Genomic DNA, 24400 nt, shown 5'->3' with positions numbered 1-24400 from the left:
CCTCTCATTAAAAGGGAAACACCTGTTAGAAAACAATTGCGAAAAACTAAATGTTGACTTTTACAAATATAGCTAGCAAATGCAGCATCAAAGGAAGGTCGTCTGTGGCCAATTGTGTTTCTCTAAAGGAGTCTGAAACGGTCTCTGCGATATTGAATAGAAATACAATCACTGGTGTCTCTGTAAGGTTAAATATCTTCTTAAAGAGAGGTTGTTTGTGCTTAAATCTGTTTTTCCTTTGAAGACTGAACCTTGCATTAGTCAGATCCTTTATCTTTTAAGTCCAGAAGTAGTTGTACCGAGAAGAAGAAAAAGCATTATCCAAGCCAAGAGGCTAACCTTTCCAGAGCGAAATCAGTCCTATTAAGATCGATTAACCTGATCTGGAAGGTTGTTAAAGTTCCAATGTCCTCGGATACAAGTGTGGCATTGTTACCTGAAGCTGAAAGAGTGGCAATACAGCTTCAGAGTTGTTACTGGAACTAAGAAGGTGTGAACAAAGCTGGAGCAGGGAGCTGGGTGCTTGTAAGAGTCATGCAGAAGAAAATAATGTGTAATGGTGAAGACTGATAAAGTTGAGAGAAAGTCAGTCCTGGAGCAGAGGCAGGTTGTACTTGTGACAGTGAGGCAGAGAGAAGAAGGCAAAGGGGCTGCCATTTTCCTGGTATGGGAAAGAAGAGTGCCTTCCCTACCTGTAGAGGTTGAAGTGCCTTTTCTTTATATGCCGATTCATTCTGGAGTGTAAAGCTATAGAAGAAATTGAAGTGTGATGGTGTATAAACTGTCAGTGGATGTTATATTGAAGTTGGTTGAAGTAGTAGCAGACTGTGGAACAATGGAGACTGTTCCCAATGTAACAATAGTAGAAGGGTAGTTGTCAAGAGCAGCGCAACAATTGAAGAGAACCATCCTTACAACTATACTAAATGTACTGCAGAGGTCTTAATCAATTATAAAGTCATAGAAGAAGTTGTTAACCTAATATTCAGACTGTGGCAATTAATCTTAGAAAGAAGACGTCTAGGATTACCATTGTACTATTTTCGTGGCTGAAATTGGAAGGGGATCTTTTCAACTGAAAGCTGAAGAAGTGTTACCAGTGGATATTTGTTTAATGAACCTTTGTGTTGATTTGGAGTTCAAGACTTTTCTTTTCCTTTGACCGTTTTGGAGAATTGACTTGGAAAACCCTGGGGACAGGATTTACCACGGACAGGTGAAGGTAATCCAAAATGCTTGCTAAATATTGTTCATTCTTTTATGTTTAATGATTTCCTTTGAATGTTTTGTTGTTTAGCGTTAGGGCCAGTTCTTTTAATGTTAGGAGTTATTCCCTTAGCTTTCAAACCAGGCAGGGAAATCCCTAATAGAGCAGGAATAGCAAGGATTTATTTGCCACATAAATAAAAGATCTAATCTTGAGAAAAAACACAAGCAGTTGTCTGCCTCGTATTACTGACCCCTCACAGCTGGGAGAAAACAGCATGAAGGTGGAGGAGTGAGGGAGAGCCAGCCAAGCCATATCCGACTCTCAGTGCAACGTGGTTGTTAATCTGCTGCACCAGCACAAGCCTATGTGAAAACTGAAAATATGGCGTAGAATCCCTCCAAGCATGTTTTCAGGGCAGCTCATTGCTTTTCCAATAGGTGTGGGTGGGAAGTGGCTCAGAGTGCATTTAGAGGACACCTGTGCACCTCCACCGTGCTAGCTTCTCAAAGTCACTTCCTTCTGTCCCGAAAAACCCATACCCCTATTTTGCTTATTGGGTTGCAGAGCCTATGCACCAAAACCAACACATACTTGGCCAACTAGTTTCACAGAAAGGCAGACATTCATCAGACACAACATCCGCATGTGTACTAAAAATCACAAGCTCAGGTTACATGTGCTTTCTAAAAATTGTAAGTTAATTCAAACTTAAATAGTAAGCAAATACATTCAAAACAAGCATGTTTTAAAGCATTCTCAGATACAGAATATTGTACTGAATGGGAAACTTACAGTTTAACTGTGAGGCTCTTTCTTTGAGGTCAGATGAAGGGACCTTCCTTAGCTGCTCCAGACTCAAGGCACCTTTAGCCAAAATGATCTCAACTGGAACAGTCAGCTGTAGCTGTAAAAGAAAATCCAGGACCTTGAGGGATAGGTACAGAGACACAGAAACCATGAGGAAGAAACTTGAGGCATACAGGAAAGCGAGGGCACAGGACTGAGACGCACAGGGACATAGCTCTTGAAGAACATCAATGCAAAACTGGATCAAGGTAGACAGGAACCATGATGGCAGAGCACTGGGACATACAGGACACATGGGGATACAGTTCTGTGGCATAAAGACACCCTAGAGGACACAATGAGGAGGTACAATGGAACTATAGGATCCTGGCACTAAGAAGTGCCATTTCCTGTAGAACTATCCCACGCTTACTCCCTACAACCCAAAGTCTTGGATGCTCCTGTGAAATATAGCTAGAGGATGTCTGAATAAAACCATGAAACTAGCAGCTCTGGTATCAGCAAACCAGAGTATGGTTGAGTAAAATCCTAGCTACTTAACACCCAAGGACATTGCAGGGGCAATAGGATCTTAGTGGCAGCACCAATCCCAGCTTACAAGCATCAGAGCATGGAGCTAATGCAAGGCAGGTCTCAGAAGCACCAGGAAGAGGTTTGTCCGGATCAAACCCAGCTCATTGATTTCAGAGGTAGAGATGTAAGGTGCCTTATTAGGTCACTGATACCAGGATATAGAATTCTCTGGGGATTCCCTTACCAAGACATATTTTCAGCTCAGGCATGTCTTTCATAGCAGTGAGGTCTGCCTGTTCTCTAAGGTGACAGGCAATTCTTCTATAGTCTATACAAGTATACAGAAGTCTATGTATGCCAAAGAGACCTTGCAGGTCTTGTACAAGGATAAGGCACACTGCAGGAATTCATGAACAAACAGCTCAAAGATATCAAAGTCAGTTGGCAAAGCATTAGCAGGTCTTGTTCTACCATAATAGTGACTGGACTCAGGATTCACTTACTGACATGGTGTCAAGTCTATGGAGGTTAGCTAACTGCCGCATTGCTGGATAGGTCTTTTGAGTTACCTGCCAGCCAGGTCTTCCCAGTATTAGTGGCTCAACTAGATGGCATGATCCGATCAATCCCAAATCTTTGATGTTGTAAGTAATAAGGACTGCTGTGTGTGAAAGGAAACAGGATAAGGGATGCCCAGAGATTAACTTACCGATAAAGTATCTAGCTCTTTGATATCAGAGTAAGGCAATGAGGCCCGGTAGGTTTCTGTGGTCTTCCACCACAGTGGGAGCCCCACCACAATAGCGATGACTGCAATGGTGTGCGCAGCACACTTCCCCCGATAGACCTCTGTAGGACAAAGGACATGAAGTAGTTAATCAATGAAACACAAACCAAGGCATTATCTATAGGACTTATATAACACTCACTAATAGCTGTACAATCTGACAGAGGCCCTACTACTAAAGAACATTTGTGTCTGGGTTTAGCTCAGAGTGACATTTTGACTTCACCTTTCTCCAACCCAGAAAAGCATTGATGGCATATAAGGATGATTGGAATAGAGGAAGGGGTAGGCATTGCATCTGCGTCTGATCTCGCTCTGTGCTTGTGCTAACACGCTGAAGACATATCTTTGTACACTGTGAGCTTGGGCTTGCAAAACAACAAGCACGAAACAGCACAGATACAGCCATCGTGCATTCTAAGACTCAGCCACACTGACGGCCATTTACACAATGTGTGATCAGTATTTGTCCTAAAAGGCAATTTAACTGTGGGTGGGGGTTAAGGAGATTCCTGTGTGCATGTCAGATGTGCACCCCCTGTTGTCATTAATTGCTACCAAATTGCATAGAGCAACCCGGGATTATTTCCAATAGCAGGAAAGCTGGGAGGGATCCTGGTAGAAGGCAAGGATTTGAGATAAGTAGGACGTATCTCCCTGAATCAATTGGTGGTGATTGAAAAAGACGCATTCTCCCCACCACAATTGCCACCACTAGCCCAGCACTCTGTGTGTTTGCCCAGTGATGGTGGCAATAGCTGATCAGAAACCCCAGGTTAACTAGGCAGGTTCCACTGGATTTGAACGCATGCAGGGAAGGGGGCTGGAAGGACGCCAGAGAAGCTGAACCATGGAATCAAATATGTGACACAGCTCAGGTTGCGGCTCTGGCCACCCTGCTCAGACCAGACCAGCAGGACAACCCTATTACAAGGACACAACCCATCATCAGAGCCTTCCAAGTCACCATTCTGGACTTCTGATGGATAACTTGTTTTCAAACTAAACCTGCCTCGGTGCCAACTCTAGCCTGGCCAAGGAGGTACCATGCACACTTATTGTAACCTCCTGGGTGTGTCCTCCCCACCCCATGTACAGTTCTCTGTTGCTTCCTAGCCATGTTTGAGCTTTTTAAATCCCACACACCGATAACAAAGCCCATCTGTTAATTGGTTTGAGGCAAGATCTGCAGCAAACGGTCCCCCAAGGCAATAAATGAACAAGATCATAACAACAAACCCGTACTCACCTGACAGTCTATATGGTTGTGAGTAGAGATGAACTTGTCTATTGGTCACTTTCCTAGGAGCCAAGCAACTACCCAAATAGAAACCAACTCAGAGATGAGATGCACTATATTCCACAGTGAACACAACCTAATGTGTAAGGACACTGAACACCATAGTACACACAATAGGATATGCACAGCCTGGTTTACAACAATAATACATGATAGCACCATATCTAGGGAAAGGGCAGTGACAACCCATTTGGATTCAACTTTTGCCAACAACCTTTACAAAATAAACGTTGCAATAGAAGTGAAATAAGCAGCAATCTAACCCATAACACTAAAGATAAAGAATAACGTTTAGGAAGATGGGGCAGAATAAAGGAGTGTAATCTTAAAAAAGAAGAAGCAGACAGAAGAAACACTGAAGGGCAAAGTGTTCCAGTGTTTGGAAGCCAGGAGTGAATAAGGTCGGAACCGAGATCGGGCAAAGGGGGGCAGGGTTGAGGAACTGACAGAAGAAACTTAGAAGCAGAATGAAGAGAGCATGAAAGACACATACAGTGATCAAAGGAGGGTAGGGGCGAGGCATGCACACAATAAAAGACAATAGAAGGAAATGGACAATACGCAAGTGAAATTGGAGCCAATGGTCGCAAGGGAAACAGAAGGCGAATTGAAAACAGATTGAAGAGAAGTGAAAGCATACACTGGGAGCAAATAAGAAGAGCAGATTAGTAGTGCGGGTGAGAAAAGATAAGAGAAGTAAATAAGATTTTGGCAGCATCAAATGTAAGAAATTCGTACATTTTTGAATCACCTGTGGGTCACGTTAGGAAGTCACTGGTAGGAAATCCAGCGAGAGGAAAGGCTCCTGAGAAAAGGAGAAGTTTGAAGCCTCACTGTTGTAACTTGCATATGAGCTTGATATCATTGATCTGTGTGGAACCTCGGAGCACGGAAATTGTGTACTGTTAGAGTGCGATGTCATACAGGTGGAATGTTGAGGTTTGAAGGGTGTTATCAGTTGGTCTAGGCAAGGGTGGCCATCGGTTGTATCAAATGTACATCTTGTAATATTTACTGGACTTAATGAGCAAACAAAACATACATGAAATCTTACCTTAAGACTTGGATCTTTATTATCAAATTGGCAACGAGCTGAATGAACCACGGAAGAGGAGGATGTTGCTGAGTGGAAGGGATTTGAGGGGGGGCAGACAGATACAGCCACTGCCCCGTTCCTGCAACCACCCCCTTGCAGGAGGGTGTTTGTCCTTGTCCAGGGGGCCATTTGAGGGCTCAGGAGCAGGACGCAGAGACGCTGGGAGGTCATTGGGCATCGAATGGTGTGCCTTGTCAAGTTGCTGGAATGTAAACACTGTGGAGTCAGAAGTGTGTTTCAGTGGTGGGGCTGGAGTGAGGAGCTGTAGTCCTGAGCTGTGCAAGAGCCCTCTCCAGAGAGGAACCTGTCTTGCTGCTGGACGATGCAGCAACCATCCGGTGTGAAAGGCAGAGAGTGCCAGACCAGCAGAGTTGTAGCATGCTTCTATGGGGTGGCCTAGAGGCCAGGCTGGTGGTCAGAGGATGGGAGGGGCTGTAAGCACACCGCTGAATCTTTTGAACGGCATTGGAGAGTAGAGAATTAGTCGAACCACAGCAGCTCCATGAGTGGCTTGTCTGACTCTTGGAATAATGATTTCAGTGGAGGCGGAGCTGGCCATTGGTTTGGTGGAGGCTGGTGTTCCAAGGATACGCACAGAGAGGAGGTAGAAGGTCCTTTTATCTGTTATGATACCTGATGCGCCGGAAGAAGGTATTTCTCTGTAAGGAAGTGTTTGATGAAGAGTGAGCTACGGCAAGAAAGTTTGGCACTGTGTTTTACCAGCAACTGAAGCGAACTGGGAACAGAGACGAGGAGAATGTTTCTACTTAACTGTTGCAGTGAGTGGGGTGTAGAAAAGGCAGGGGGCAGAAGCAGAGCATGGAAGAGATAGACATTTGAGGGCAAAAGGGAACTTTTATGGCACCAAGAGAGCGCGATTGAGCGCTTGAATTAATCTGAAGCGCCAGAATGAGTGGGAAGTGAAAATAGAGGAGAAGGTGGCACAATGACAAATAGGGGAACATGGACAGGACCAGGGTATCAGAACCAGTCATTCCCCAGTTTAAGGGGGAACAAGACTACATTAAGATTGAGGACAGTGACACTGGAGGTGGAGCAAGGGACAATTTTGAACCTTGGCAGGGTCGGGCCAAGGAGGGGTGTCCAGCATGTGAGTTGAACTGGACCCTACAGTCCTGTGAGCTTCACAGTACACTGGTCGAGTTTGCACCAGATTTGTTCCAGTTGTTGGCCAGTTTAAGGCCTGCTTTACCTGAAGGCAGGGTGATGAGGAGAGTGGGAGCAATGGGAGTGAAGGGAGAAAGGAAGTTATATTATTGTAATGTCAGAGGTATACGTCAGAAGCCATTATCTTGTGGCGAGTGCAGTCCATGTTGTGGCTTCAATGTTTTGGAGAGTTCTACCTGCTTGTGGTAATTTATCATATTTGATGTTGTACTAACGCGTTGTATAGCATTTGTAAGAATGAATCAACATGTTATCAGAAGCTATTGTTTTGCAGGCTCTGGGTAGTGTAACCTTGTTGTAGACAAAACCTTGGGGTTGTGGGTTATACAATTGGTTATAGTGACCTAGTACGAATGCAAGGTAGTGTGTGGAGGCGAGTGGAAATGTGTGTGGGGGCGAATGGAGTAGTTATGCGGGCTATGCGCTAGCTTGTGGGTTCTGGGAAGTTAACTTGCTGGTGGGAACTATTGTGGTTATGCAGGCTCTGGGTTGTCAACCTGCAAGTAGAGGTTATTGTGGGCTCTGCTGGGAAGGCAACCTGCTGGTAGTGTTAGAATGAGGTTGAATATGTTATTGTGGGCTCAGCAAGGATGCAACTCGCTATCAGAAGCTGTTTTGCAGGCTCTGGGAAGCTAACCTGCAAATGAGAATTTTTGTTGGTTCTGCTGTGATGCAACTCGTTAGCAGAAGTTACTGTTAGAAGTTGTTTGACTTGATGAAGGCTCTGGGTGGTCATCCTGCGAGTTGGAGTTGTTCAGTGGGCTCTGCGGGGAAGGCAACCTGCTTTTAGGAATTATTTTTCTCTTGCAGGATGTGGGAAGTAAACCTGCTGATAGAATTGAGTCTATTGTAGGTTATATGTGGAGATGGTAAAGAGGATGTGATAGCTTGGATGGTACAGGACTGGAGACCATTATGGTTTTGGTAGCAGTGTGAAGAAAAGGGGATATATTGGAACTTGCATGCAAGCTTGACATCATTTCTCTGTGTGGAACCTCTGAGCGTGGAGAGTTTGAGGTCATGCAGGTGGAATGTTGGGGTTTGAAAGGAGTTATCAGTTGGTCTGGGCAAGGGTGGCCAGTGGTTGCATCCCTCGTAATATGTACTTGGCTTATTGAGCAAATAAACATACATGGAATCTTACCTAGAGCCTTGGAGCTTTATTATCACACTCACCCATTATGGGCTAAGAATAGAGTAATTGAGCCCTTACGATTGATTTTAAAAAACAACAGGAAAGTTGGGTCCAAACTTTACTTGTATTTTTCTATTTATATGGTAGTGAAGAGAGCTTCTACAAGGACTTCTATACACAAGCACATATAGCCGACTGGCCAGTCTCAGGATGGTGTCCCTTTTATTACTAAACAAGTACAAAAGGCAAATACAGAAACCAGGTATTCATCCATTTGGAATTTGTATAGCGCCTTTCACCATAGTTATGGTCACAACGCGCTGTTGGTTGAACGCCATCAGAGGGAACAAAGTCCAAAATATGGGAAAATAGGGAGGTACAATTATACGTGTGTGCATTTCGCCAATTAAAGTTATGAGAGTGTGAACCTGCTAGTCACCCATGTCTGAATGGCATGTGGACAGCCGGAAAAGAGGTATACTATGAACTAAGCAGGAGAGGTTGCGTTTAAATGAATAGAAAATTATGTGAGAAGTTACAGTTCAAATTTTTTGTCATGAAAGTTATCTTCATTCTTATGGCAAAGGTGTTGTGCAATAGTGTTTCTGTTATATGTTAGTGCAGAGGTGTGTGGGAGTGAGACCATGCCTTTGGCTAATTACGAAGGTGCACAGTGTGAGAGGAAAACATTAGTTAGTTGTACAAACAACAATGTCTACCCCTTGGATTCCATCCATGTACAAAGAGCAGTGCTTAATCTTACATACGATCCAAGAGTAATAAATACTCACCCTTTGAGTGTATTTTAGAATGATACATTGCCAACCACAGGCCCTTCAGGTGCAAATAATTACCCCATTACATTAGTTGCGTTGGCAATGCCCACCCTCATATGCTTTAGAGTTATGTACACTGCCGACTAAGAAATGAAGATTGAAAAGTAATTATCCTCCTCCACATTGATACAATTGCATGACCTAAGGTGCTTTTAATTGAAATGTATTGCCCACCCTCAGAGCCCATTTGAGCGCAATACCCGGTACACTCAGGATTCTGATCATGTGCAAGTTACTGGATACATTCTTGCACTGTGTAAAGGCCGCAGCTCACTATTCTTTCATGTGAAATTGTTTGCTAAATGTTACCATACATTTTCAGTCAAAAAGTCCATTTTACCTTTGGGGTCTGCAGCCAGAACATGTCCTGGTCGGATCAAGAATTAAAAAAAAAGTGGAGACTATGAAAAAGATGCTCCTGTTCCACTTTGCAGCGCATGGGATCATGCCTGGTACTCCCAACAGCAGAAGTACTAATAGAAGTAGACTTATATGAATGATTGGCAAACAGGCAAGAGCTACGTTAACATTCCCAGAATATAGCAAACCTTGCCTTTTGTCTAACCATTAAATGGTCATGCCACTAATAGTTGGTAGTCTTTAAATCCCACTAACACAGATATTTTTACTAATACTTCTGTGAAGAGTCTGGTGCCCGCCTAAAGGGAGCCTACAATGGTAAGAGACATTTTACGAGTCTAGGTGTTTGATATTTTATTTTTCCTGAATATATGGTTGAGGAATGACTTTTTATGGTAGGGAGGAACAGGAACAGCAGGAGCGGACCATGCTGACAAGGTTTTCAAAAGGTACAGTAAAGGGACGGACAGCATGGGGTACTTATTACAGGATCATAATACGCAATATTCACATTTATTCAGGAGATCTGGAAGGATTGGCGGAATACAAAATTACAACTCAGTGCTCCTCCAGAAGAGAGAATGTGCCTTTTGAGGACAATATAGTGAAGCCTAATATAGTGGAGATAACTTGATGCTAGTGAAGCTCAGGATATAGTTGCCACCACCTGCTGGCTGGCCATTGTCACCAGGCCAGGAAAGCATGGCTATATCAACCCTAAACCACCCCTCATACCCCAACACTCCCCAACTCCCCAAGACCAGCTTTGAAAAGAAGATTAACATTACACCACCTGCAGTATACATGAATAATAGGAAAAGGGTTATGATCCAGAGTTCTTGCTTCGGTAATATCCTTAATAATCATGCTGTATCAGCCCGTCTGAGTGCACCTGAGCTGTGACAGCTTTGCAGGTCTGCTCCCATGCCCATCAGTCCAACTGAGAGCAATGCACCAGGTAGATCCTCTGTGCCCTGCCCATGTCACCACCTACCCTGGGTGTGGTCACCTCAGCACACTCTTGCAGGGTGCTAATACACCAGTCCATTGACTTAAGACAGACTACCACACACAGCCCCCGCTCCTCGCATCCACTAATTTCTCAAACGCGGGCCACTCATCTCCCTCACTACTCCCAGTAGGCTAGATGTGCCAGCTCTCCACCACTGCCTGCCCAGGCCTAGTTGGGTGTGGAGTTGCTCCTGTACGCTTCCTCAGACCTTCCCCACCAGCACCCGGCCATGTTGGATCAACGGACCACTGTGGCCCTGCTGAAAAGCTGCCAACTGAAGGCCATCTCCGCCTTGGTCAAAATCTCTCCTCACCTGCGACCTGAGACTTCCAGGACGTGCCAACACCTCTTGGATGCTTCCCAGGTCGTTCTTGCCATACACATGCTGGGCCACATGACACAAACTACACACAGCAAGCCAAAAACAGGTGTCCAAACACAGGTGCCCTGCTCTTTCGATCAGGGTGAGTTGAAAATCCCTTTTTGGAGATGCAAGATCTGGCTTGGATATCACGGGGGCCTGACAGAGGCAGCACCCCCTCCCACTGGAAGGGGTGGGGGCAGGGAAGGAAGTCTGCTTCTCCCCTCTTTCCTTTTCTCTCACAACCGTTCCCAAACAGTGCTTTTTCCTTCCCTCTTCTGCCTCTCCCTGCCAAGAGGCCCAGTCCACTATCTCTGGTCACAGCAAGGTTGACCTCTCTGTCAAACATTACAAAGGCTCCCCTGGGCAGGATGGACTAGTCCCACAAGGACAAATACACTTCATGCTAAGTAAACTTCTTTTTAATAAATCAAGGTGTGCATTTTCCCTTTTCATATCATAATACAAACAGCACGAATGTCATAACCGCAATAGTAACCCCATTTTAGCCAGGTCGTAGTTGAGACCGGAGTTTCACCAGTGGGTGGGGAGATCCAATGGTGGGGATTGGGTAGGTTGATGGAATGAAAGGCAGAAGTAGCACAGCAAGGATAGAGAAAAACGTTGATGAGAGCTACAGGTCGAGGGGTCAGGGGGGCAGTAGTGAGAGATTGAGTTAGCCATGTGTGGGCAAGCCCATGCATGGATCTGTAGACAAGAAGGAATATAATTAGGGAATGATTGCAGGTTAACACCTCCACCTTTAGTAGGAGCAGTGATCCAGCTTGCAGAGGACGGGGGTACAGATTAGCATAGTGAATACTGGGAAAGGGCGGATTTTACAGATTTTGAGGAGGTTACATCTGACAGCTAGAGAGGTAGATGTGACAAAATGCTGTAGCAATAGAATGTTGTCAGGAGAACTTCCCCATGTTGCAAGCCAGGAGGGGTGAAATGACATCAGTCAGGCGGAAGGATATGGGAGAGGGCAGGAGTCGAGAAGCTCTAGATTCCCCGAGACAGATTACCTTAATATTGGAGGGATTAAGCTGGGTTCAAAATGTGCTCTCGCCATTGGCAGGTGAGAATTTACTTTTGGCCAATAAGAAATGGCGTGCTGTGCTTAGGTGTACAATTGAAGGGGCAAGTTACTTTTATTGGTTGGGTAATAGCGTGAAACATGACATTTTTACCCCTGAATTAAGCATCAGACAGTGAGCACATTCAGTGGCGAATGGTGGTCAGGCAGCATGTGATGCGGGAAGAAAGCACCCATGTACATTTTATTTTTGATATTTTGTAAAAAGTACCAGACTGCAGTGAGCTGCTATAAAGCATGGGAAAGGGAAAGGGCGAGATGCAATAGGGGAACAATGCCGATGCGCATTCGAGGACGTTGGGATGTTTTACAAACAATGTCATAGGCAGCAACATGGACATTATTAATTGTCCATAAATGTTAAATTAATATGATAATGCAAGAAGAAATGTCAGGTGTGACCACATCAGTTAAAAGTCTATAAAAGTAAATAGAAAATTTGATTGGCGGTAAAATAGTTACAAGTATTTATCAGTAGATTACTTCATTCCTGATTTCTGCAAGGAGAGTTTTTCCACGTTTAGCGCCAAGCACTGCAAGGGATCGTTGACGACTTTTGGAAGTGCATGATCAGGTTTTGGGAGACCGATCTTCAGTCACTCCTGTGTGCCTTGATAAAAGTTTCAAGGTATTTTAGTCTATTGTTAGATAAGCATTTGTGGATAATGCTTAAAGAAGAAACGTACTCACCATAGTGTCTTCCTAGCACAGGCCCCTTTTCTTGATACTTTTAATACATTCCATCGTAGGGGACAGGACTGTAGAATTCTTTTTAAATGCCTTTTTGTGTGTTTGAAAGACATGTTATTGTAGTCCAAGATGTCTGGCAGTGCAAGCGGAAAGAAGAAGCGCGCCTCATGAAGAAGGTCAGTTGAAAAGCAGGGTGGGAGGATGAGGGCAAACTGATGATTTCAGTTTTAGTGAGGTTTGGCAGCGATTATTGTTGAGCAATATATGAAATCTGCAAGTGAAACATGAAGGTGTCAATCAGTTTAGTGTTGGGGAGGAGCTAGTGCCTTCCTGCACCCCTCAAGCGCTCTACAACTAGGCAAAATTTCTAAGCACGATAGCATTGAGAAAGCTTTTTTCATGCAATAATAATCACACAGAGGCGTGGCCAGTCACTAAATAATGATAGTTAGGATTGAAATATAAGGTGCAAACAATTATTTAGATGGACATATGTATAAAACTGTTAATTTGTGGTTAGCTTTGCTCAAAGCACACTGTGAATCCAGGATGTGCTACAAATAGACTACAGTCAGGCTGGTAGAGAGCATGAGGTAATTCAGCGGCTGTTCCTGTTCATCAATATCCCATGCAGACTAAGAATAGGTGTGTACAGAGTCAATGCACGACCTACAGAATTATGAAATCAGGTTTAAAATATTGTAGGACCACATAAAAATATGAGTAAAATGTGTGGAGTATGAATGAAAATTAGTTATAAAAATGTTTAGTTTTAACTGAGGGCTAGGCCTCAAAGTTTGTGAAAATCTGCATGGCTGCAGTGTGTGTCTATGTAAGGTATTAATAGGTTAAGTAGCATGGCTGCCAGAAATTGCTGATGATGAAGAAAGGAAGACTGTGCAGCATCCCTTGTATGGCAAGAAGAACAGTTATGGATGAGCTCTGCTGGTATACAGTGACCAAGTCAAGAGTATTTAAGCCCCAGGCCCAGCACCAGTCTTCAGGACCTGGGAGCCAGCCACAGACAACAGAATGCTAGTCGGAAATGGCCGAGTCATCTGCCATTTCCCCCAATCCTCATGATCTGTAAAGATTAAAGTTTAGTTACCTTTTGCAAGATAATTCCCTAGAGGGGTGCATTTACTCTGGTTTAAGCGTGATTATGGGTCCCCTCTATTTAAGGGGCACCCCTGTAAGTTGGGGTTCGCTTTCAGTGGTGACCCGACGTGATACTTAGTTTCTTGCCCCTGTACTTTGCTAAGCCCCAGGCAGGTAAACAACGCCCAACTGTAGTGATCAGACTACTAATTCAAATAACTCATGTATCCTGAGCGACTTTAGTAGAAGCCATTTTAAAAGAAATCCTTTCTGCTCACTGGAGCAGGGCATGGCTCCAGAAAGACAGGCATGGGGACTTTGTAACACAACGCCCACATGAGTATACTCTTGCAAGTGATAACAAAATGGGAACAGGTATGTATAATATGGTGATGTGAAAAAAATATTTGATGATGTGAATGCTACTATGATGAAGTGGAGGATGTTATACGAGATCAATGGAATAGGACTTTTTGGTAATGTAGTATTGGTGATATAGCATGAAATAGGACTTTTGGTGATAAGGAATAAGATTGGATTGGATTTCAGGCAAAGAGGTGGGTTATGTATTGAAATTGTCACGTAGTTCTGTTTTTCTACTTTTTATAATGGAAAGGGATCCTCAGCTTATAAGGACTGGGATGCAAGGGATCCTCAGCCATAAACAGGTTGAGAAGGTAGTACTACACATTATTCTTATGACGATAAAAGCAATAAGTGGTATTATGTAGTGGCTCAGTATAAGGAATGGGCCTGGATGGTAGTCAATTATTTTGTGTATATTTTCTCTTGCTGTCTTTTGTGGTAAAAAAGAAAGGAAGGTGGATAAGTCGCGGTCTGTGTGTGGGTGAAATCAAAGTGAGAAAGTGTAAAAGGGGGTGAGGGGAAAAAGGGGGTTGATCTGTATTTTTGAAGCACATGCAGCATAGCAGTATGGTTTAAGTGAAGCATTAGGGACGCGCGCAATATTATGGAGGAAGGAACTCCAATAAAACACATGCATAGGGTTCTGCCACTTTATTGTGACAGAATAAATAAACAATTGATAGTAGAAACAAAGGAAGGGGGACGTCCTGCTCATGGCCAGAGCAGGGCTCCCATAACAGAAACATGCTAGATAAAATGTCCATCTTTGTATCAGCAAAATATGAAGGGAACAAGTCCCAAAAAAGAGAAGAGATTCTAGATCTCTGGAAATCAGTTGAGGATATGGGAGATCAGGAAGGTGAAAAAGAGATCCAATGTAAGGGGATATACCCCATGCCTTCAGAGGTAGAGAGTCTGTCAACAGGATTATCAGGATTAACAACTAGGGGGGGGCTCAAGAGCTTTTGCATCTCAATATAACCCATCCACAAGCTCTAATGTGCCCGTAGCATTGGTGTACCCAGAGGGTCCACAAGTAGACAGACAGCGAGTTAAGAGCATTGCAGGAACGGTTGGTCAGGTTACAAGAACCTGAAGAAGTTTCACCAGAAATAAGGGTACCGGTACAGAAAATAGGGGATTGGAAGTCAGGAGATTTTTTGTTTAGGTTTAACCCTGCGGCAATAAGACATGTTTGTGTTGAAAAAGATGATGGGCAGAGGGTATGGACGGTCCTGGGACAAGACGTAGAACCAACAAGGGAAAATGGAGGGAAAGATCAAGGTGGTAGAAATAATGAAGAGGCAGGGCAAGAAGGCAATCAAGGGGAGGAGGCAGTGAGAAACCCGTCCCTGCCACAAGAGGCAGTGGGGAGGGACAGACCCAAGAAACAGACCAGATGTAATCATGGTAGTACAAGATCAGAAGAATACTAAAATGGTAGAAAACAAAATAGATATTCAGATGCCTCAAATACATAAAGAAGTAGGGATAACGCAGTATGTGCCATAGCCTCAAAAGGACAAAACTAATTTGACTAAAGCTCTCCCCCAGCTTATAGACAGAGATAGTAAATGGATCTATGAATTTGAAAAACAAACAGCAAGGGTAGCCTTAGCAGTAAGAGTTTACTGGTCAGCATAGCTGTGGACCAGGCTGGGGACATACGGGCAAGGGCTGGGGCAAGTCTTGCAGATAAAGAACATGATGGAGCAGCCTTTGATGAGGTAAAGGCAAGGGTATGGGCTGCCCTACGAAGGATGTACCCAGATACCCCCGACTTACATTCTTTAATGCAGTGCACAATGGGTGATGAGGAGGACCCAGTTAGGTTTATTCTTAAATTACAGGAAATGTGGAGAGTTGCGACAGTACCATTTTTCTATTTTATTGTAAAGAGGGGACTACCAAAAGAGGTCCAGAAGGCACTAGATAAAATTGTGGGAATTGAAGACAAAGGGTGAGCAGAGATACAAAGTATAATTGTCGTTCAAGAACCAGTGAAGGCACCGGCTCAGGGGGAAAGGACAGGAGACACTCAACAAATTGGGAATGCCAGAGGGCAGCATTGTGTGTCTATGTAAGGTATTAATATGTTAAGTAGCATGGCTGCCAGAAATTGCTGATGAAGAAAGGACGACTCTGCAGCATCCCTTGTATGATAAGAAGAACAGTCATGGATGAGCTCTGCTGGTATCCAGTGACCAAGTCAAGAGTATTTAAGCCCCAGGCCCAGCACCAGTCTTCAGGACCTGGCAGCCAGCCAGTGACGACAGAATGCTGGTCGGAAATGGTAGAGTCCTCTGCCATTTCCCCCAATCCTCATGGTCTAACGATTAGTTTTGTTATCTCTTGCAAGACAGACTCATGGCTTTAATTAGGGGTGCATTTACTCTGGTTTAAGCGTGATTATGGGTCGCGTGATTATGGGTCTCCTGTATTTAAGAGGGAGTTTGCTTTCATTAGCTAGATGGACACACAAACATTAAACAGCAAGGGAGAGACTACAAAGCCTGAAGCACTGCACAAGAGATGGAAAGAAGCGGATGTGAAGGGGCTGAGTTTAACAACGTTGGGGTGGATATGTACAAAATGGCCGATGTAGTTCAAGGGTGAATCATTTAGGGCCTTAGGCCAATCATGGAATTAAGTCCATCAATGAGGATGTCATGACGGATGGTGTTAAATGCTGCCTAATAATGTAATAGGATGGGTGAGACGTGCATATTGTTGTCTAAGGCTTACACAATCATTTCTCTCATGAAGAGGAGGCTAGTTTCATGTAGGGAGTTGTTTATGAGTATGTCCTTAGTTGGGTGATCGTCTACAGAGTTTTTCAAGCAAGGAGGATGGGGTCTGTTCAAGGATCATTGAGGTCTTTTGGGGATTTTTTCACGATAGGATTGATAGTGGCCGATTTGACTGGGGCTGGCATTCTTCCACTTATGATGGATACGTTTCACATGTCCAAATTGGTCAGCCAATAGGTGAATTACTTTTTTCACAAAGAATGCTGGTCATGGCTTATTGTGATGAGGATTTCTGATTTCATCACATGCATGAAGGGGTGGAAGGAGTTTGTGGTGGGGAGATCAATGGTTGGAGGCGCTTTGTTCCTGGCTGACCATCAGGGGAGTATTACTAACCCTTCCTTTTGAAGGGTGTTGCGTGGCCAACAGAAAAAGAAGAACAGGATTGAGGGGTGGATTCGGAGTCAATGCGGTTGCTTAGTTCATATTAGATCATAAGACCTCCCCTCAGAGGAGATTCAAGTTTGGTAGTAGGATCTATTTTTCAATTCAATGGTATGGTGCGTGGCAAGCCAGAAGAAGGACAGGGACCAGAGGACACGTTTGACTCTAGTTTATATTTAAATGAAAAGAAAACACCTCACTGACCCTACTACTAACAGGGAGATCTATTCCTAATCAAACTAAACTGAGGTGCTTGTCTATAGTCCAAACTAAAAATAGTCCTCGGACCAACCTATCTACTAAACTGGCCCTAACATTTAAAAACTTAAAAGAAATATATGTCAGTGCTCTGCACTCTTGGTGCTTCACAAAAGGTATCTGCGGCTCTCCCATCCCTCTTGGGCCTGGATCTAATAGTTAGAAGTAAACAAAAAGGTGCACTCAAAGAAAACTGTTGTTGTCAGTCTATGGGCCTCATTATGAGTGCAGCAGTAAGGGGTTAACTGTGCCGGTAAGGATGCCGGTGCCATTAACCCCTTACCGCCACATTCCGAGGTCCCTTAGTGGGTCCCGCTAAGGGACCAGGGAGCTAATAACGGGCCCGTTATTAGCTCCCTTCCCAATCCCATTGAGCCCTATGGGGGCTCAAATGGGAATGGGGATGAATGGGTATTTTGAATGGGGACTTACCGGGTCCTCCAATGTTGGAATGACCCGGTAAGTCCCCAAAGAACCCGGACCTGACCACGAGTTTGGAGGCAGCCATGGTGCTAGTAGCACCATGGCTGCCTCCAAACTCGTAATGACCCCCTATGTAAAGTTCCTCAAAATTCCCAAAAGTTCAAAAAAGTCTCAAGTTCCTGAAAAACAAACTGCTCAAACTTCTTTAGGTGAAGTTTTTTCCCCTGATCCCTTTCCACCAACTTGGTCGCTCTCTACACACAGCCACCACCTTTCAGGTGCCTCTATGCTCCTGTGATACATGGTTTCCACTCTAGTTACTGTGCCCCGTGGCACCTTCCAGTCCCCTGAACTAATATCTCACTTAGTTCTTCATGGTTCCTATGATGCTCTCTGCTTCTGGTTCTCTGTTTTCTTGGGTCCCTATGACCCTTCGAGGATTATGCTGCTTGGGTGCTCAGGCTCCCATAACCCTTTTCCTTGACTCACTCTCCCTCTTCGCTCAGGTACCCATGACCCTTGGACGCGGCTAGGTTAGTCCTTCCCTCTTCTTTCTCTCTTCTATTCTCTTCCCTCTGACATGGGCAGCCCACATACCTTTTTTGTGGTGCTTCCTCCATTGATGGTCCGTCAATTTAACAATGGCTGCCTTCTCCACAACTTGGCAATCTTGGCTTCTGGATGCCGGCAGTCTTCACGTTCAGTTCGACAGTCCGTTCGTCTCGCCTCTCTCTACTGCTGGCTCTTGGTCTGACAGCAGAGGACCGAGCCCTCTCTTCTTCCCTCGACTTTGTCTGTTGGCGGGCTCCAGGCCAACCACGTCCTGGCCATGGTCGTGCCTCCAGGAGCGCAGCCTCAACCTGTCCAGGTTTGCATGCTTCCTGGTCTGGCGTACCCAGTCCACCTTCTCCCATGCTCGAGCAGGCTCTGTTGGTCTGCGTAGCTCCTCCCCTTGCCAATGTTCTCACGTCCGAGACTCGCCTAAGCGTTAGTTTTCTCCTCCTCCTCCATTCAAGGATTATTGGCCCTTTATTCTGGGTCAGGTATTCAGAAGGGGCATATTGTTCACCACAAGTTGTCAAACACATGGAAAGTTCAGCACTGCTTTGAGCCAAACACTGATGTTTTGCCAGTATTTCTTACTCCCATGTAGGCAGAGAATACCTTGTGCATAGGGAGTTCCCGTTGGAATGGGAGTCCTCATTCCCCTAAAGGGGAGTCATTCCCAGTGAGGTCCCACTTTCCCAAACCCCAAGGGGTTTTGCTCAGCAGGTTTATTTCCCTAACCTTAAAGCGAGTGAGCTTTCCCTAGGGAAGAAGGAACAAAGTCTCCAGAATCATCAAATGTGATAAGCCCAGTTCAGGGTTTCGCTGTGCAACTGGTCACTATGGCATATAGATTTATGTCAACGCATTCAGAGTTCCTGACTGCCCTCCATCACTGCAAGGCCTCCTAGCCTTTCGTTAGCTTGTTTGATCAGTGGTTTAACAAAGTGAATTTTGGTGGGTGCAAAAGGGCCCAGAATTGGCTCCACTTTGTAATAGTGGTTACTGAGAAGACAATAGCCATATTTTTTTGGGAGTAAAAGAGCAGTATTCTCTGAATGGAAGGGAGTTTGTGTCTAGGTGTAGATGTCATGTTCTCCTCTCCATAGGGTGGTAAGGACGAGCGTTGAGTTGGTATTGAGTAGGCAGTTGACGATCAGGTTTGGATGTGAGTTTTTTTTTTTGTATGTATTCTTGTGCCTTGGTTAAACTAATAAAACCTTAAGTAGTTTAAATGACAATATGTCTACAAATTAATCAGAAAGAATAAATAACAATAATGACTTCATCCATAAAGCACAAACAAGTAACGTAAAATACATATAAAAATCGGTTAAAAAAAAAAAACAAGCAAAGAAATACATGTCAGATAAAATATATATATAATCATTAATTTGAAAATCATGTAGGCGAAATAAAGGGATCACAATCATTCAGATTATAAAAGCTAGACCAGTTTCTGCAAGACCTCCTTCCATATATAAAAAGCAAGCCATAGCTACAATGGATTCAGCACCATATAGAGTACTCCAGTACTGATCCGTTTCTATACATTCCAAATGGGTGGTCAGTGGGGAGAAACCCTTTTAGATAAAGAGCAACTAACTTAGGACAACCAGTAAGTATATGCCGAATAGTTTCAACTTTATTTGTACATATTCGACAGTTTCTCTCTTCATAAGGGGTCCCCGGCCATTTGCCCATAAGTTCCCTATTGGGAAGAATATTGAATATCATATAGACAATTAATCTCTTTATCTGATTAGAACAGAGTTTGACTAAGCAAGAATGAGGTACACTAAGGCAAAAACCCTGACTAGAAAACAAGAAGTAACTTCTTTTGTTATGCTGGTTGCTGAGGTTTAGACTTGCATTCAAAGCTTTTGTTTTTTGGTAGACCTACAAACTCAGAGCCTCGACGGGGACCGAAGAGGAAACACACAGGATGGACCATAAAATCTTTCCCTCCACAATCTCCAGCCATTTCATTTTTGATTCCAGGAAAGTAGATGTGCCGTAAAGTATGTGCGGCATGATGCTGGTCCTGTAAACAAAAAAAAATCAAATCCTCTGTGTTGAAACCTCACTGGTTAACAAACTTCCTTAGAACCCACCACTTTCTTAAAACCTTGGCCGTAATAAAATAACCATACAATGCGCATTCAGGTTGTGATTTAATAAGAACCCCTAATTATAGGTAACTCTCTACCACTTCCAGCGGAGCATCGTCTAACTTCCAAACAAATCGATTTTTTTCTGAGAACTAACATTTACTTTTAAATTATTCGACTTGGCAAAAAGAAACACAGCACTGATGGATCGTTGAAGACTGATTGGAGTATGGTCCAATATAACGGTTTCATCGGCGTAGCCGAGCCACGCAACCGGTTCACCTCCCAAAAGAGGGGGACGGGGGAAGTTACATACCGATGCCAATCGCCCCAGCCAAATCTGAAATATATAAATTCAAAAGCAGGGACGTGAGAACGCATCCCTGCTTTAAACCAATGTTGGTTGGAATAGATTGCGTCACCTGACCTTCCTGGTTAATGCGGACCACTACAGAACTATCTGTGTAGAGTTCTTCAATGAGATACAATAACTTTAACTTGGGGTCAATTCCCCACCTATGGCGTTTACCCCAGAGGCAGTAACATGGTAACGAATCAAATGCTTTAGTAAAGACTATGAAGCAGAGATACAATTTCTCGTCATAGCTATATTCCTGTTCTGCAACTAGACTTTGAAGAGCACAAATATTTAGCGTGGTTGCATGGGCCCTTGCGGAAACCTATTTGAAGCAGTCCTTTCTCCTAAACCCAATCATTTAGTTTATTTAACAGCAAAGTAGCAAAGATGTTCTGGCTGCTGTCCAGCATGGCCAAAAACCTGTAATGATTGGGGTCTTTCTTGAATACCGTGATAAGTGCAGACTTCCGCCAGCTGGAAGGAATTATGCCAGATGTCATGATATTACAGTAAAGACGCATTAGGGTAGTGTCCCAGCACATAGGGTTAGCTTTGATTATCGCATTTGCAACGCCATCAGGGCTATAGGGGCTCTAGAGTTCTTTAGGCCCTTGATGATGAACAGGATATCATCAGTATCAAAGGTCAGTACTTGATCCAAAAAAGAAGGGCACACTGGAGGTATTGTAATGGACGTCAAAATACAATTCTTTTATTGCTGCTGTCCACTCCTGGTCAAAAAATGTTGTGATCTTCCTGAGAAGAAGGACTAGAGGAATATCTTCTAATCATGTACTAGAATTTGTTGTTGTCATTATCACGCAGAAAATTAAATACTAACAGTAATTGCAAGCGTCCCTCACAAACTGGTACACGCCCAGAAACAAATGGGGCATGGATAATACAAGCTTTGCGCACTGACACAGCATGTCCGGGGACAGCTCATTAGCTAAATACCCGCCCCAGATCTGGGACCAACCACTTTGCGAGTTTGAATCAGTGGACAGAGCTGAATTAGCCATTCATGCTTTCAAGGTCTACAAAGGAAGCAACATTCAAGTGAGCCATAAATATTTTTGAGGCCGGTGGAATCAACACAAATCACTATATGCTACTGCTTTTCATCCTGGACCGGGCCATTCACAAAGACCAGGTGCAGGCTCCAATGCAACCTGCCAGCATCCAAACATGCCAAGCAATTTGCTTCATAACTGCCCCTCTCTGTCATCTGCAATCAGGTGCTGGAAAGGGATAGTTATAGGGAGCACACTGCACATACACAGCAGATTGATCAGGGTTTTAAGTTGTCTAGGGTCAGTTCCGGAAATCTAAAAAAAAAAATAAAAAAAAATACAGCCAACCCAGGGTTCTCCGAAAAGACTTCCTGGGCCTTAGTTTCTTGTTCACTAATGTAAACGAAAATACGAGTGCTAAGACTGCTCTTCCCCATAATATGTCAGCAACACCCATGCTTACAATCACATCCTCAGTTACAGGCATTTGGAATACAGTTTTGTTTTCTAACACGGAGGGTAAAAATGAATATTAGTAATATACTGTTTGGCTTTTTTAAAAGATATTAGTCTTGCCATAATCATGGATTTCCTTCAAAAGAAGTGAGGGATTGGAATATGCATTGATCTATTTTGATAATATATCTTTATTTTAGTTGATTTTGACGGCATAATGAATTATACTAAAACAAAACAAAAACAAAAAAAATTCCAAATAGATTTCACTATCTTTCATTTCACTTTCATTTCCTCTACAAAAATGTGTGTTACCCCAAATATTTAATTGCATTGACTCCACTTCTTTTGAAAGTGCCTTGGCTAATTGGGATTCTGAGAATGCACAGGACACTTAATAGACCCTGCCCCCAAATATTGGTTTGTGATGCATTAGAGCCCCTTCCCCTTCATGTCGTATCGCACTCAAAGCACAGTACCTGGGTCTCGGCAATCCCTCACTACCAGCTCTCCAGACTGCTTGGATCAGTGGTTGGGAACAGCAGGGTGAACTAGTTGAATAAGGCAGTCTGTGCAGCTGTTAGTGGGCATGCATGCACATCACGACTTATGAACACACAATGAAAGGAGCTATAGGCTGTTGCCATTTCCTAATGCAGCAAACCACTACTAACTCTAGCTAGCCTGTCTGCTACCCAGTAGAAGACTGCTCCTGGTTTAGGAAATGAGCCAAAGAAGCAGCCTAAAGGCCACAGGGGCGCAGCGAAAGCACAAGTCCTTTGGAGCACAGGTACACTGCTGGCCAGAAGGTTAATAGCATCACCCATATTCAGTCTCATCCCGTTCATCTAATGGTTGCTGCTTTTAAGTGACCCTTAAAAGAGGCAGTTTTCCTTTCCTCGCCTTCCACTAGAAAGTCAGTGTCACCAGAGCTCTGGTTCTCTCTAGGCTGGAATACTGCAACTGCCTCTTCCTCAATCTGCCTCCTTCCGCCCTCTTCAACTAATCCAGAATAGGACTGCAAAACATATGCTTGGCCTCAAGCCCAGTGACCGTATCTCTCAGACCTAAAATCTCTCCACTGGCTCCCAGTGGTTGCAAGGATCAAATTCAAGACCTTGTGTATCATCCACAAGGCTTTCTGGGGCCTCGCTACATCCAACTCTCTTCCTAAATACCTCCCTGCTGGATTCCTTCAGTCCTCCAGTTCCAACTCTCTGCAGATCAAATATTTCTCCAAACAGAGAGTGGGGGGGGGGGAATAGATCTCTTTCTTCCGCAGGAGCCTCCATCTGGAACAGCCTCCATGCCCCTCTCCGACTTGGGACAGATCTCCTTAAGTTCCGGAATCTTCTCAAGACCTTCCTTTTCTCCTCCTCCTTCCCTCTCCTTTTCCCTTGTTAGTACCTGCCGCTGCGACCGATTGCCAGTGTGTTATGAGGAACCCTTCCCTGAGAAGCTTACAGAGTCTGGTCCACACCCGTCCACGCACTAGTTGACCACCGACCTCTTGTCTCTTGCCCTCCTGTCTGGAATGGCCCACCCCTACTGAACTTCTCCCTCTTCCCCCCTCCCCATCCCATCTCCTGATCTACCTCTCCCCCTACACTTCTTGTTACTGCACTTGCACGATGCAAATGTCACAAGGCCTAGTAAAACGATTGTTACGTTCTCCTTTGTCCTCCCTCTTTTGCCTTGTGGTGCCTGGAAACACTTTTTGCTGTATGAACACCATACACATGTTCAATAAATAAAAATGAAACAAATAATATGATGCGCCAGAAACTATTTCTTTTTTGTTTTTTAAAATCAACAATTTATCACTTCCCTGCAGTGTTGTTCAGAATTGCCTGGCAGCCCAACTATTTTATATACAGACATTCTATTTAATAGGCCGTCTTTTATTGTTACCTTTAAAAAAAAAATGTTAAACCATATTTGTGCCTGCTAAACGTATTCAGATCTTTTATTTTTAAACACGCAAGCAGATTTAGTGCCCGAAATAACGGCAATTTGTTTACACAGGAGTTTTAAATTGCATGAGTAAATATCTTTCATCTTGAGAGCAAAAAGTGAAACAAGCATTCACCAGGCTGTTACTGGAGGCATAATGCCCACCATTTTAACAGGTTAGCATGCATTTGTCATTTGTTCACGCTGAGGGTTGAGTAGTTATGGGGCCC

The 24400-nt window shown here is 44.0% G+C and overlaps 1 protein-coding gene across 1 annotated transcript in view; it reads right to left on the bottom strand.

The window, feature by feature from the left end:
• The window catches only part of PIGS (phosphatidylinositol glycan anchor biosynthesis class S), a 282891-nt gene that overhangs the window by 249034 nt on the left and 9457 nt on the right, over positions 1 to 24400 (bottom strand). Inside the window, exons 2-3 of the mRNA XM_069615337.1 lie at positions 3240 to 3379; positions 2003 to 2114 (exon numbers count right to left, since the gene is read on the bottom strand). Of these exons, the coding sequence (XP_069471438.1) occupies positions 2003 to 2114; positions 3240 to 3379 (252 nt within the window). The remainder of the gene's footprint in view (positions 1 to 2002; positions 2115 to 3239; positions 3380 to 24400) is intronic.

This window comes from Ambystoma mexicanum, chromosome 9, assembly GCF_040938575.1.
Source record: "Ambystoma mexicanum isolate Mex_15411 chromosome 9, UKY_AmexF1_1, whole genome shotgun sequence".
NCBI classification, from domain to species: Eukaryota; Metazoa; Chordata; class Amphibia; order Caudata; family Ambystomatidae; genus Ambystoma; species Ambystoma mexicanum.
The sequence above is the reverse complement of the archived record's forward strand: the minus strand, read 5'-3'. Positions and strand labels throughout refer to the sequence as shown.